This window comes from Penicillium hispanicum (assembly GCF_028827665.1).
Source record: "Penicillium hispanicum strain IBT 35686 chromosome Unknown utg000004l_segment0_segment0, whole genome shotgun sequence".
Lineage (NCBI taxonomy): Eukaryota > Fungi > Ascomycota > Eurotiomycetes > Eurotiales > Aspergillaceae > Penicillium > Penicillium hispanicum.
In genome coordinates this window covers 16,063-31,528 of record NW_026623196.1, presented here as the reverse complement: position 1 = coordinate 31,528, position 15,466 = coordinate 16,063, and the positions used below count along the sequence as shown (strand labels likewise).

At 55.6% G+C, this 15,466-nt stretch overlaps 4 protein-coding genes across 4 annotated transcripts; 2 read left to right on the top strand and 2 right to left on the bottom strand.

The window, feature by feature from the left end:
- Window positions 1-312: 312 nt before the first annotated feature.
- On the bottom strand, window positions 313-1,439 carry N7459_003791 (uncharacterized protein; the record flags this gene model as incomplete). Its single annotated transcript, XM_056942975.1, has 2 exons — window positions 313-996; window positions 1,074-1,439. The coding sequence occupies 2 exons, from the start codon at window positions 1,437-1,439 to the stop codon at window positions 313-315; spliced, it is 1,050 nt and encodes a 349-aa protein (XP_056799858.1).
- Window positions 1,440-2,809: 1,370 nt separating this feature from the next.
- ftmE (cytochrome P450 monooxygenase ftmE) lies at window positions 2,810-4,432 on the top strand (the record flags this gene model as incomplete). Its single annotated transcript, XM_056942974.1, has 1 exon — window positions 2,810-4,432. One exon carries the CDS (start codon window positions 2,810-2,812, stop codon window positions 4,430-4,432), a length of 1,623 nt encoding a protein of 540 aa, XP_056799857.1.
- Window positions 4,433-5,468: 1,036 nt separating this feature from the next.
- ftmA (nonribosomal peptide synthetase ftmA) lies at window positions 5,469-12,833 on the top strand (the record flags this gene model as incomplete). Its single annotated transcript, XM_056942973.1, has 1 exon — window positions 5,469-12,833. The coding sequence occupies one exon, from the start codon at window positions 5,469-5,471 to the stop codon at window positions 12,831-12,833; it is 7,365 nt and encodes a 2,454-aa protein (XP_056799856.1).
- Window positions 12,834-13,400: 567 nt separating this feature from the next.
- On the bottom strand, window positions 13,401-15,236 carry N7459_003788 (MDR family MFS transporter; the record flags this gene model as incomplete). Its single annotated transcript, XM_056942972.1, has 4 exons — window positions 13,401-14,054; window positions 14,119-14,548; window positions 14,602-14,981; window positions 15,054-15,236. 4 exons carry the CDS (start codon window positions 15,234-15,236, stop codon window positions 13,401-13,403), a joined length of 1,647 nt encoding a protein of 548 aa, XP_056799855.1.
- Window positions 15,237-15,466: the final 230 nt, after the last annotated feature.

Below are 15,466 nucleotides of genomic sequence, written 5' to 3'. Positions count from 1 at the left end.
CTGCCCTTGGTAAAGTGACAGTTCTAACACGACTACATTGAAACATCATCAGATTTTCCGGATGCAAAAACCACGGATCGAAGATGTCCACGGGAGCTTCCAGTAAGAATGAATCAAGCCATAGTGGCAGTGGTGATTGATAAGAATGTTATTTTTTCAGACAGAACCGAAATTTACCAACAGTAAAGCAAGGTAGACGGGAATGAGGCAGAATAGAATCATATTGGGGAACTAAATGGTGGACTAGACGATCCGAGAATTATATGTCAACCGTGCTGGATCGTCCTCCCCAGCAACTTCCAATCCGACCACTCATTTGCCAGGAGTGGCAAACTGATACTTCATACGGAACTCGATATGCTCCTTCACAGATCGGCTTTTGAATCGACCGCTGAGCAAAGTACCCGGCTTGCCAGTAGACTGCGGCTCCAGAATGCCGTCGTGCTTGGGATTGAGGAAGTACGGAATGGAGAACCGGGCAGTGGTCTTCTGAGATCCATCACGAGGAGGGGGAATCACCACTCGGTGCTTGGAGGCGGGCAGATAGCCGTTGGTCCATAACTCGCCAAAGTCACCCATCGTGAACCAGATGCGGTCCTCAATGTCGGCTGCGGCAGGGAAATAGGTTCCAGGGTTGTTGCGGTCTTCAATTTCCAAACCTTGGTTCTCATCCTGGACAAGGAAGGTGAAGGTGGTAAAGTCCGTATGAGTCGGGCACCAGGTGGTCGAGGTGCGGTCAATGGTCGACTCGAGAGCAGATGGATAATGGAGCAGTCGGAACCCACTGTCATGACCCGTGTGGAGGCAGCGGAAGTAGTCACTAGCTACGGGGTCGACCTCCAATCCAAGGAGCAGAGCATTCAGCACATCCATATGCAGCTGCTCCAGGCCAAGCAGGAACTCCTTCATGGTGTGTCGGAATCCGGGGAGAGTTTCCTCGGCAATCCAACGGTTTTTGTGGACATCGTCGTAGTCACTGCCGATATCGTAGTGCTCCTAGCAGACGAGATAGAAATGTGAGACGACTGTGGAGTAGAAACAGGGAGAAGGGCGCTGCGAGTAGGGTGGCTCACCTTCCAGTCGAGCGGCTTCTTGAAACCATTGCTCAGTTCGCCCGACATCTGTTCGAGCTCTTCCTCCGTGTAGATGAGGGTATTCTCCCGCCCGGTGCCCGAATAGCCACGGTGGGGCACGATGCCGTCGGGATGATCAACCGTCTTCTTTTCCTCCAAGGGCAAGTCGAAAAACTTTTTGGACTTGGAGAGGACATCCCTCAGGGTTGCGGCAGAGAGACCATGGCCAACGAGACCGCACGCGCCCTGCTCATGAACGACACTGACGAACTTGTCGGCGAAGGCCTTTCGCTCGGCAGGGTTATTGCTGTGGATATAGGTAGAGAGATCGATGGTCTCAATACCGGCGGGAGAGATGGAGCCCATGTCGAAATTCGTGAAGGAAAAGAAGCTTGAAGCAAACAGTCAAGTGAGAATACAGGTTTGCTGATGAGAGAAGCCGCAGCAAGTTTCAGTCGAGCGACGGGCAGATAAAAGAGCGGAGGGAAGGATGTGGAGGCAGGTAGTGTTGGAGGTATGAAATACGCAAGACCATATCTGCAGCAACTATCTGATAACCCAGGTCAATACTCATTTCCTCCAAGCTATTGAGTGCCCACTGTCACTCTTCGTGCCTTACGCCCAAGATGCGTTGTCCTTTCACAAGTCCATGGGCCCTTGCCGCCATCGGCAGATGGCTTGTCACTCTACGCACCACGACATACCTGGGGGACAACGCCAGCCACATCGCCCGAGGAGGAGGCGGGGGAGGAAGCATGTTGCACGGCAGCACATGTCCTTGCTTGTGTTTTGGGCGTCTCCATCCCTTGCTTCGCTGCCCGGCACAAGTTTTGTGCTAACCTAATGCCCACTTCACGGGCCCAGACACTCAATAATCAAAACTAGACTCTAATTGCATACTGGCTCGACGAGTCTGAGTGTAGGGGAACTGCAGATGGAGAAAAAAAAAAAACCGATCGGAATGGGATTTTCCAACGTGGGTATGGATCCAGGCCCACTATCAGGATGGTCAGTCAGCCACGCCATTCATTCAGTGTACTAGAATGCAGGAAAGAGCAATAAATATCAAAACCACAACACCTCCATGGGGAATCGAATACGTAATAGTTGGACCAGGGCGAGGCTGGAGTCTAGATCTGCGGCCATTCAGGCAGGGGGGAGGCATCGATGACAAACTTTCGGGTCGGAGGGACGGGCCGTCGTTAGCGCAGACTCAATTATGGGTGCGATCCATGGATCCATGGATGCCAGGAAGTGACACAAGCACTCGTTGATCAAGCCCGCATGCCGGAGAAACCCCATCTGGCAGAGATCGTGCTCTCCAGGAGTGGGTCACACCCAGATGGCGGTCACACAGCAGATGCAATGCAAGATCGCCATACCCATACCCATCCCCACCCGGAGACGACGTCGTCACCAGCGGGTGCAATGATGCAACTATGTACATCAGATCATGGGAGGAAGCGGTGAGAAATAACATGCCATCCCTTCGGTAAGGTCTGCTTCTCGAACAAATAACAAGCGAATGCCAATACACAGTGGATGGAGCCCCTTGCAGTGCCCAAACTCGGTGAAGATCACGGGCGATGGATTATGCAGCCGAATATAACTATTGACGACCGACGGTCGCGGGAGAAGCGAGAGGCATTTTTAACGTTTTTAGTTGCACCTAGTCTCGCCGTTCCCGAAGCCACCGAATCCGTGGAGCGACGTGGACACAGCACTCTACACCGACAATGGAGACTCTCAAGCCTCTCCTGCCATTGGATCCTACCTCGCCCTACCTGCTGGTTGGCTTTCCGCTGCTGGTGGTATCGCTGGGATGGCTCTTCCGCCTCATCCTCCACACTGGCAGCGCCAGCAAGCTGCCACTTCCTCCTGGCCCCCCCGGTCTTCCCGTCATTGGCAACCTGCTGCAGGCACCCAAAGGCAACCCCTGGGAAAAGTACAAGGAATGGAGTGACAAATATGGCCCTATGATGACCATCAAGAATGGCACGGCTGTCACCATCGTGATCACTTCCTATGAGCTGGTGTCGACCCTGCTGGAGAAGAACAACTCCGTCTTCAGCTCCCGCCCCGTGCCCGTCGTCATCGATCGTATTGGTTTGGGACTGACGACGTCGTTCCTGCCCGATGGAGAGAAATGGCGTACCCACAAGGCCCTTCGTGGGGCCGTGCTTCAGCCCGCAATGGCCAAGAAGTACCGTGGGTTGCAGGACCTAGAGAGCAAGCAGCTGCTGCAGGAGCTCCTCACGACGGATGAATTCTCCGCATGCCTGCGCCGCAGCGCAGTCAGCCTCTTCCTCGCCTTCGCCTATGGAGAGCGACTGCCCAAGGAAACTCCCGAGATCATCGAGTTGGAGGACACTGTGGCCCACATTGGTCTGGTGTCGGAGGCCACCTTCCGAGGCACGGATATGCTCGCGGAATTCTTCCCTCTCCTGAAGTACCTGCCCGGAAATGGCTCTTGGAAGAAGGAAGCCGACCAGATCTCGGCCAAACTGAGCGACCTCTATGTGAAGCGATTCCGTGCCGGTCTGAGCACACCTGCGTGGAACTGGACCAAGGAATATGCGACCCGGAAGCACGCTGATGGGATGGATGAGCTCGAGCGTGCCTACTGTATTGGATCGATCTACGAGGCGTCTCTCACCCCATATGAGCTGGTCCGCATTGTTCTCCTCGCCGCCTTGCTGCACCCGGAAGAAACCAAGAAGCTGCAGCAAGAGATTGACGACGTCGTCGGAAGAGATCGCATGCCTACTTGGGAGGACCAGGACCACCTGCCTCTCGTCAGCGCCTTTTTCCGCGAGGCTATGCGTTGGCGTCCCTGGTCTCCTCTGGCCGCACCCCGAGCCACCTCGCGCGAGATCGAGCACATGGGTTACCGGATTCCCAAGGATGCCACTATTGTCGTCAACCAGTGGGCTATGGACCATGACCCAAAGTATTTCGAGGACCCTCTCACTTTCCGCCCTCAACGCTGGATTGACAACCCGGATCTGCCGCACATGATGTACGGTTTTGGCGTTCGAGGCTGCCCTGGACGCCACGTCGGCAAGGACTACATGTTCCTGAATGTCGCTCGCCTGTTCTGGGCATACAACGTGGACTATGCGTATGAGAATGGCAAGAAGGTCGAGCTGGACGTGCCCGCCCTGATGGACAGTCGGGGCACCGTCTCGTTCTTCAACCAGGTCCCCGACTTCAAGGCTGCCTTGAATGTTCGAGACCGCAAGACCAAGGATTTCATTGAGTCCGCCTGGCAGACCGTGGAGAAGGATGAGCAGAAGATTCTCGCTCAGAGTGTGCCTGCTATGGAGGGAGTCCCACCCCTCGGCAAATCCAGCACCTGATAGTTGGATTGGTGGAGCTGATTTCATCCCTGGAGGAAGATTGTGGAGGAGGTGTCCGATGGTCTCAGATTATAGCTTGATATGAACCCAGAATGAAACCGCCGCAACCATAGAGCCAGAGTTCAGTAAAGTTTGAATCGGAGGTATCCCAGCCCAGCGTTTATTTGCACGTAATGCCTTCTAGTTTGAATTGTCTTTCGCATGTATTTCTCCCAAGCGGGCGCCAATGTTCCCTTCATTCTGTAATTTGACCTTTGTGGCTACTGACCTCATTTGCGCGAGGAATCCTTCTACTTGACATGGGGAGAGGACTGTGCTATTCATGGCAATTAGAACTCCATCAACACGAGCAATTTACCAGAACTACGCGAAAAGCCTGCCCTGGCGATCACTCGTGGTGTGAGATGGAACCCATACTCCTTCGTACTATGGCGAATACCTTCACATATTCAGCTTCAGTTCATGTCCCGACTGGGAATCCACGTATGGTGTGCTGTTTCTTTGGGGATACATTGGCAAATGTTTTGGCTTTAGGTGGATCTCATATGCATCCAGTCAATGCCCCTGCGTCTTTCCATTTTATCCGCCGCTCAGCTGCCTTGCACCTGTAAGGCTTAGATTCTGGACCTCGAATCACTCCATCGTCGATGCAAATCACTCGATCATCGATGTCAGCGTGCGGCACATACGCCAGCTGACACCAAGGCAGACCGGGGCCTATTGCATTCCGGCTCACGGGACGGCATGTATCGTCGTCCCTCCTTGCTTGGGGGTGGATAGGCTAATGTATTTGAATCTTGCAGAATGCTGGAAAGTTCCGATCCCTGAAGAACGCCATCAATCCCAGCGATCGGTCTATTTGAACCAGCCACGTTCGCGCGAATAAGGTTCGAGCCAGTCTACACCTGCGTGCCGTCAAGTGCTGGACTGGCGTTGGAAAGCAGTCTATACGTTGCTGTCAGGTACCGATCTCCTTCCCGGTGACAACTTGACGTCTCCTAACTCACTCTGCTCTCAACTTTAGATCTGCGCAGCCATGTCTACACAAATACGGCGACGGCCTTCAGCACCTGATGCGCCGAGTTTCAAGGAATCGCTTGTCTTGACAACCTCCCAGTGCAAGCACTGTATTCCCAACGCTGCCTCAGACCTGTCGGAGTTGAATGATATGCGCAACTCTTTATCACCCGATGTCCATTCGGATGGTGAATCTACGACACCCTGCCATTCGCATCCGACGTGCAGGTTTCAGACGTCCAAAAGCGTGTGCACCAGGCGTTCTGTTCCTCTTCCCCCCGTTTCGCCGGAGGACCAAACCCTCGGCCTACTGCTCTCTTGGGCCATATCGGCAAATGATTCAGAGAAGGGTTTCCAGTGCGGTGTGATTGGCGCACTTGAGAATGGGCAACTGGTGCCAATCGAGAACGATTCCCAGTATCCGGTTCTGGGAACAATGGAGCTCCTACTGGACCCCCAGTTGAATGTCCTCGAATCACTGGAGAAAATAAGACAGACAATCGCGTCCTACGCTTCTATGGAAGAGACGGAGCGATTGCGAATAGGCCGACGTCATTTGAGAACTATCGTCGTTCTGCAACAGGGTGATTTTGACCCTACTGTCACCGAGCAGGCATGGTTCAACGAACTGTGCCCAGGGCAGCGCAGCGAGAGGCCGGAAAGACTGACGTTTGTCAATTGGGCTACAAAGGATCGGCTTTCCACGATTGACATTAATATGCAGTCAAATTCTCTGGATAAATCCGATCTTGAACAGTGCATTGAAGGGCTCATCCGCGCTCTTGGTGCCACTTGCCACCCTGGTACCATTGTCCAAAGCTTGATGCCTCAAACCGATGCCTCTGCCATCGAGTCGACTTTGTCAGAGGGGTCTGAGCATTCCGGATTTTGGAATACCTGTGTTCACAATGTCATTCAAGCCCGTTGCCGAGAAGCCCCCGAGTCCATGGCAGTGTTCGCATGGGATGGAGCCCTAAGTTACGGCGAGCTGGATGATCTCTCCACTCGGCTGGCACTCGCCTTGACGCTCATGGGGATCAAACCCGAATCGATCGTGCCCATCTGTATGGACAAATCGCGGTGGACCACGGTGGCCATACTTGCAGTTATGAAAAGTGGCGGAGCCTTCACTCTGCTGGATCCTTCCTATCCGCAGTCCCGACTGGAGATTATCTGTCAGGATATCGCCTGCCGCTTCATCCTCACCTCGGAGCAGCGAAGCGAAATGTGCTCTTCGCTCGCAACGCCCCTCGTTGTCGAGCACTTGGTTCGCGTGTGCCGACCCCCGCCGGAGCAACCGATAGCATCGGCGGTGATGCCTGAGAATGCACTCTACGTGGCGTTCACGTCCGGGTCCACTGGAAAGCCCAAGGGAGTCATCATTGAGCATCGGTCCTACTGCTCCGGCGCGCGACAGCACCTCAAGGCCTTTGGGATCACGCGAGGGTCGAATGTGCTCCAATTCGCGACATATGCCTTCGACGTCAGTCTCATGGAAACCCTCAGTACCCTGATGGCGGGGGCATGTCTTTGTGTCGTGAATAACGCCCAGCGGACGGATCCTGTGCTCTTCGCCGAAGCGTTCGAGAGCTTTCAAATCACGCACGCTTTGCTTACGCCGTCTTTTGCCAGAACCATCCCCTGGCCGCAACGGGCTCCCGGCACCACGAGTCTCATTCTCGGAGGCGAGATGATGCGGCCATCTGACCCGGCAATGTACGCCAGCCTGGGCATCCGATTGATGAATGCGTACGGCCCAGCCGAATGCTCCGTGAATGCTTCCGCTCTTACGGACATTCTCCCCGGCATGTTGCCGAACAACATCGGGTTCGGCACGGGTGCCGTGCCCTGGATTGTTGATCCCGAGAATCCCGAACGCGAGGTGCCTCCGGGATCCATCGGTGAGCTCTTGATTGAGGGCCCTATTGTTGGCCGTGGATACCTCCACAATCCTGAGGCTACACGGCGGGCTTTCATCGACATTCCTCCTTGGCTCCAGACCGTGCGAGCTGGATCCTCTTATCAGCACCGTGTCTACCTCACGGGTGATCTTGCCTCCAAGGATCCTTCCACTGGCACCCTATTCATCCATGGTCGAAAGGACCACCAAGTCAAGATCCGAGGCCAACGGGTTGAACTGGGCGAGATCGAACATCACCTTCATCAGAGTCTTTCGTTGAAGGGGACCGAGGTGCTTGTGGAGAAACTTCCATCTGTTGATGAACGGCAAGAAAGACTCGTCGCCTTTATCATATTCCCTCCATCCGACGTCGGCACGCCGAGTGCAGACGGGCTCTTCCTCCCCGCGGACCACACTGATAAGGAGCACTTTTGCAGCGGACACCGGCAACTCAAAGCAAAGCTCCCTAGCTACATGGTTCCAGATATCTTCTTTCCCCTTGCAACTGTGCCGCGAGTCCCCTCGGGCAAGGTCGACCGGGGGCTTCTTCGAGCGGCTGCGGCCAGCTTGCCGAGCACACAGCTGCGAGAATACAATGTGGCATCGTTGGATACGAATGACCAGAGAGTGCCCCCGAAGACTCCCAGGGAGACCCAGGTGAGGAATCTGTATGCTGAAGTCCTGCGAATGCCCCCCGAGCTGATTGGGATGTCAGATACATTCTTGCAGCTGGGTGGTGATTCTCTCCTCGCCATTCGAGTAGTCGGGCAAGCCCGCCAATCCGGTCTGCTGCTCTCTATCCAGGATATCATGTCGTCCAAAGTTTCCCTTGCTGAGCAGGCGGCTCGCGCAGTGACGAACAAGGAAGCCACTCAAGCGCCGACCAACGCTGTTAGTGATATCCTGAATTCCGAAACGGGGAATGAGGTTACTCGATTGGCGGCAGACCAACATTCAATTCGCCCCGAAGAGATCGAGGACTGTTACCCATGTACAGCATTGCAAGAGGGAATGTTTGCCGCGTCAATCAAGCATCCAGGCAAGTATACCGGCAGCATGGTTATGCAAGTGCATGAGCGAGTTGACCCGGCCCAATTGAAGTCAGCCTGGCATGCCATCACGCTCGCGAATCCCATCCTGCGGACCCGTATCATTTCCACCACCAAAGGCTTCATGCAGGTGGTGTTGAAGGATCAGTTTGTCTGGAAAGAAACCGATGGCCTTGAATCGGACTTTGTCGCCTCGGGCGGATCTCCCTTGGTGCAGTTTGAGTATTGCCCCGGAGATTGTCAATTAACCTTGACTCTGCACCATTCGATCTGGGACGGTTGGTCTCTGCATCTTGTGCTACGTCAATTTGAGGATGCCTATCGGGACATCCGTCTGCGCAAGTCCTCTTTCTACCCTTTCATTCAACACACTCAGTCGCTGCAGGACGTGGACACCTTTTGGTCCTCCGAGCTGGCCGATCTCGATGCTCCTATCTTCCCCATCCTGCCATCGAGTACCTACCAGCCGTCTCCAACCACCGCACTACAGCATCTCGTCTGCAGCCTGAACACCGCGGGCAGTACGGAGCACACTGTGGCGACCTATATCCATTTGGCCTGGTCTTTGCTTGTGGCGCATTACACCGACTCGAGTGATGTCTTGTACGGCCTCACCGTGAGTGGTCGTAATGCTCCCATACCCGATATCGAGACGCTCGTTGGGCCAACCATCGCGACAATCCCATTTCGAGTTCGCAAAAACAGCAACCTGTCTGTTCATACGGCACTTGATCAGATCCAAGATTCTCTCACGCGCGCCATTCCGCACGAGCAAGCCGGCTTGCAACGGATTTCCAAGTGCAGCCCGGACGCGGCGAGGGCCTGTGATTTCCAGACCCAGATTATCGTCGAGGCGGCAGCAACCCATGATGACGTGGAGAGCTCGCTTCTTGGTGTTTCCCGTGGCTCGACGAGCAGCAGCATGAGCTATGCCTCCTTCACCAACTGTGCGCTGATGATTGTCTTCCATCCCAGTCGGGATAAGGAGACCATTCGGATTGATGCGACCTTTGATCCGCAGGTGATGAGCTCGAAGGAAGTGGACCGAATGATGTACCAGTTCGAGCACATTCTGCGCCAGCTCTATGAGAAGCCATCGCGCAAGACCGGGGACCTTCAGATGGCCAGCCCAGGCGACTTACGCCAACTGCAAATGTGGAATCGCGACATGCCACAAGCAGATCGCCGATGCTTGCAAGATCTGGTCCTCGCGCAGGCCACTCGTCGCCCTCAATCCACCGCAGTTGCTTCCTGGGACGGTTCGTTGACTTACGAGGCGCTCATCTCACGGTCCGCCCATCTTTCCAACCTGCTCGCCCTCCGCGGAGTCAGTCCAGGGTCGTTTGTCTCGATCTGCTTGGAACGCAGCAAGTGGAGCGTGGTCGCTATCATCGCCGTCCTCCTCGCTGGGGGAACCTGCATTCTGCTCGACCTGAATCACCCGCGCCAGCGCATGCAGCAAATCGCGCAGCATGCATCGAGTCAAATCATGATCAATAGTGATGTGACTCTCGCTGTGACGAGTGGCATCTGTCCGACGGAGATACGCCTGACGCCGTCGATGTTCGAGAGCGTGCAAGAACCGCCGTCGGTCGAGTTTCCCACCGTATCCTCCGAGCAGCCAGCGTTCCTCATGTTTACATCGGGGAGCACCGGGCAGCCCAAGGGCATCATCATGCCTCACCGCACGTTGAGCACTAGCATCTATCATCACAGCGATGGGATGAAGATCCACCCCGGCACCCGCGCACTTCATTTCTCCTCGTACGCCTTCGATGTCAGCATTTACGAGATCTTCACCACGCTCGCCGCCGGGGGAACGATCTGCGTGCCGTCGGAATTCGAGCGCAAGAACTCTCTCGCCGACTTCATTCGTCGGATGGAAGTGAACTGGGCATTCCTGACCCCCACGACCGTCCAGACGCTGCTGCCGTCCGAGGTGCCCTCTCTGACCACCCTGGTTCTTGGAGGCGAGGCCGTCACGCGAGACAATGCTGAGACGTGGGCCCGAGGTCGTTCTCTGATCAATGGCTACGGCCCCGCGGAGGCCACTATCTGTGGCGTGGGGCCCATCAGCGAGCATGGATGGAAGTCCGGCGTGATCGGCCACATCGTCGGTGGTCTAGGCTGGGTGACGGAGCCCACCGATCCCACACGGTTGGCGGCGGTTGGGGCCATTGGAGAGCTTCTATTAGAAGGTTCTTTCTTGGCCCGTGGCTATCTCAACTTGCCTCAGGTGACGGCAGCTGCCTTTATTGAGCCGCCCGCCTGGAGACAGCAGATGTCGGCCGACTCTCATCCCCCGATGTATCGGACAGGCGATCTTGTGCAGTACCAGGACGACGGATCCATTCGGTACATGGGACGCAGAGACACCCGCATCAAACTCCGCGGCCAGCTGGTCGATCTTGGGGAAGTAGAGACGGCGATGCTGCGAACGTTCCCCGGGGCTTTCGAGGTTGTGGCCGAGGTGCTGAAGCTGAACGCTACAGCCAACTCGACCGTCCTCGTCACCTGGATCAAGGTTGGCGAGAGTCCTAGCCAGCATGGATCGACCGCTCAGGGCAAGTATCTCTCTCCTGCCGACCCCAGCTTCCGAGACAGCGCTGCCCTGGCTCAGACGCAGCTGAAGGCGCTAGTTCCGTCATATATGGTGCCGTCCTTGCTTCTTCCAGTGTGCGAGATGCCACGCACGTTGACTGGCAAAGCCGACCGTCGTTCGCTTCGGGCAGAGATCCAAGAGCTGCCACCCCATGAGGTGCAAAGCTATATGGTCGCTCCGCGCCGAAAGGAACCCGTGCGCAACGAACATGAGAAGCGTCTGCAAGAGATGTGGGCGGACCTTCTCCAGCTCTCTCCGGACACCATCGGACGTGAGGACGGCTTCCTCGTGTCTGGAGGCGATTCCGTCATGGCCATGAAAATGGTCGCCATGGCTCGTCGCGCTGGGTTTGTGTTCACTGTGACGGACGTTCTAGACAACCGTCCCTTGTCGGAACTGGCTGCTTCATCCACGCCGAAGGCTCTCGACGAGATTGAAAGTGGTGGTACAACTACGCCTTCTCATACCTCGTGCATTCCTTCTGTCCCCACCGACGGCCATTCAGCGGTAGCACATCACGACAAAAAGAACTCTGTCGGGGACTCTGAGCAGCCCATCGTGCTCTCTCAACATAATGGACTGCTCGAGTGGCCGGCTACCGAGGCGCAAGAGTTTCTCCTTCAGCGCTACCCGTGGTCATACTTCCGCTTTTCCTTCAGCGGCACCATCAGTGAGGATCGGCTACATCAGGCGTGTAAGGAGCTCACGCAGGCATATAGCATTCTTCGAACTGCATTCGAGCGCCGAGACGGTACCGTGAGGCAAGTCGTTCGCCCAGATACAGAGGAGATTCCCTTCCGGACGATCATGACAGATGAGCCGTTGGAATCGTTCTGTGCTTCGCTCTGTGAGAACGAGTTGCGTCTTCCGGTCACTGGCACTGGCCAGGCAACCTCATTTATGCTGGTCTCTAACCCTGACTTGGTCAGACACCAGTTTATCGTTCGACTTGCCCATGCGCAATACGACGCTGCCTCTATCCCCCGAATGATGGGTGACCTGGAAGCGGCGTACAATCAGTCCGGGAGGGTCGTTGCCAGCAACTTTCAGGACCACTTGTTCGTTCTCTCCCAGCAGGGCCAGCAGGCCGGGTGTGCCTTTTGGAAGTCCTATCTGGATGGTTCATCGATGACAGCATTGCCTTTGTCATTGACTCGCATCCGCGCAACTCCCGACCATCGGCCAGACTTTCCTGTGATCATTGCCGGAACTCACAGTCTGCCTCTGCCCACAATCCCGACCGGGGTCACCATCGCCACCGTTGTCAAAGCGGCCTCAGGGCTTGCCCTGGCGCGAATGACGGGGAATCATGACATTGTGCTCGGACAGACCGTTAGCGGCCGCAGTGTAGCCGTTGATCATATCGACCAGGTGGTTGGCCCGTGTACCAACTACATTCCTTACCGAGTCACCGTGAAGTCGACGATGACCGGCTTGGAGTACCTTCGTCATGCCCAAGCCCAGCATACTCGCTGCTTGAAATACGAGACCTTGGGTCTCTCTCAGATTGTACAGAATTGTACCCCATGGCCCAACAACACTCCCTTCTCTTTCATCGTCCAACATCAACTCGCCGATACCCACCTCACCTTGTCTCTTGGAGAGAACCAGTCGTGCTCCTTCTCTCTTTCCGGCCGACTGAACCCCTTGAATGAGGTCTGGATCTGCTCCACTCCTTCTCTGCACGATCTGAAAATCGACGTCTTTGCTGCTCGCTCCAGTCTTGGACCGGAGAGCGCCCAATTTTTGGCACGCGAGGTTCGCGTCGCGGTGCAGGATCTACTGACCGGTTTGGATGAGCCGGTATTTGCGGATAGTTGGCTAGACAAATAGCATGCTTCGTATCGCCTTTAATTTAACGCATCAGACCCGTTGCTGGCAATGAAAGGGAGCTTTCGGGTTATTATTTTCATATAGCATTGGGTGTTTTGTTTCTCAGTCTTTCCCTGTACCTTGCTTGTCCCTTCCGCGCTACAATACCATCTCTATCGTCTCTCCTTTGATCCATCCGAAATGAACTCTATACATCCTTCCTCAGACTGCCGCGTCGCACGACCGAAGATGCAATCGATATGCCGTTATAGCTTAGGCAGATCCTGAGAACGTCGGGCGCAGTATAGATTCTCGATTGCAGTTAAGGAACAGTTTTGTCTAAAAGGGACTGCCAGATGACAGTTGCAAGCGTTAACAAAGCGACAATGTATTACAAGCAGAGGCAGCCCTCCTACGAGTGACGAGGGTCTACCGAGTACAACTACCTAGGGATGGAGTTCAAAACAGGACCAAAGTCTTCTCCGCCACAAACCATCACAGAAAGAAAACAGGGTAACGAGCGACGATTGGGAAAGACCAATCCAGGTAGAGACGAAAAGAATGCTCCCAAGGTTCCGCTTCACAGATTTAATGCGCAACGACTGCCGTGTTGGTGTTGGCTCGCTTTGCCGACAGCCACGGCACCAGAACCGCCCCGAAAAGCGACAGGCCGGCGCCGGCAACGCCGAGGTAGAAACTTCCGGTCACTGCAACGTTGTAGGCAAGTTTGATTGAAGGGAGAACGTCGCTGGAAAAGTGCGCCGACAGATCGGCTGCCCCAGCGGCGGCGACCTTCTCCGGACTGACGGACGGCGCAAAGTGCTTGAGGTTGGGGCCCAGCAGGCTCTGGAGGATGTTCTGGGCGATGGCGATGAAGAGCGTCGAACTGAGATTTTGACCAAAGATGACAATCGCCGTGCCGACAGCGACGTCGTTGCCCGTCAGAGCCGTTTGGACGGCCATCAAGGGCAAGTTATAGCCCAGGCCAGCGCCGATACCAACCAGAGCCTGATAACCAATCCACTTGCTGTGGTTGGACGCCGGATCCATCGTGCTGCACATGCCGCATCCCACGGTCAGGATGATACTGCCTAGGATCATCAAGGGGGTGTAGTATCCAATGACATTGACAATGGCCCCGGCGAGCACGCTACAGACCGTGATGGCAATGATCATGGGCACATTCATGACGCCGGACTTGGTGGGCGAGGCGCCCTTGACGGCTTGCAGCCACACTGGGATCTGAACGCATGGTTAGTCGGGACATTGGCATTGCGGGGACGAGACGCGAGGGCCGAAGACATACATAGTAGGCCATCGCATAGTAGGCCCCGGAAAGCAGCAAGGAGTAGATGCCGGCCGCCCACACGTTCCGTTGCACGATCAACCGAGGGGGGATCGTGGCTTTCTCCTGTCGCCAGAATTGAACTCCGGTCCAGACGCCCAGGAGCACGCCGCAGAGGACAAATAGGACGATGATGCGCACATTCTGCCATGCGTACTTCGATCCACCCCACTCGAGGGCCAGGACGAGACAGGTGATGGCGCAGATGAACAGCACGAGGCCAATCAAGTCCAGGCTCTTCACCTTCTCCTTCGTCGGAACGTTGCGATCCGCCGTCCTTGGGGGATCGCGGAAGAAGAAGAAGACGGTCAAAAGGGTGACGCCGCCCATGGGGAGGTTGATGTAGAAACACCACCGCCACGTCGCATGCTCTGTTAGGGCACCTCCAATTCTGTAGAGACGGGCGTTAGTATACGTTGACACCGGGCATCAACCGATACATACAAGGGTCCTAGAACACCCGCGACGCTGGCCATTCCCATGATGAGCGCGTTGAAAAACGCACGACGATGCAGCGGGACATGGTAGCCGATGATCAAGATGGCCCCGGGCAGGATTCCCCCCGATCCCAGGCCAGCGACTGCGCGGCCGATAATCAGACCGGTCGAGGTAGGCGTTGCACCACAAACCAGCGATCCAACCTCAAAAAGGGCCACGGCGCCCAAAAACACCCATTTCAGTGAATAGAAGGTATACAGCCGGCCGAACTGCAGCGTCACCGAGCAGATGGTTAGGAAGTAGGCGCTCCCGTACCAGCCATCGTCCTCGATCGTTCTGAATTCCTGCGAAATCTTAGGGATAGCCGTCGCCAAGATGGTGTTGTCCTGTGCATCGCCGGCAATCGGTGGTTAGTATTGGCTTCACTCTCATCCCAAGCGACCATTGATCCGACTCACGAGAGCTACGCAGAACACCGCCAGTCCCAGTCCCACAATCAATATCGTCAGTCTTGCGCGGCTGATGTCGTGTCCCGTCTTCGGCTCGGCCGGGGTGACGGCCTCGCACGTCACATTCTCCTCGGTCGGTGTCTCGACTTCGTGGGTGGTGGAAGACTTCTCCTTGGTCGGCGTGAAGGCCATGGTGACAACCGTCTGTCGAGAAGTGAGTTCAAGCGATTGCCAGAAGCCACCCGCAGAGACACCGTAGTTAAAGCTGGCCGTATCGAATCGACTTCCACGCCCCAGAAGGCAGACTCGGCAGGCAAGGGATCCTAAATGAAGAAAAGAAATCCGGCCAAATGTCTTAACTCAGCAGAGCCACCGCGCGTTACCATGGTGTCATTGGTATTTGGCAGTGTTGCACCAACCCC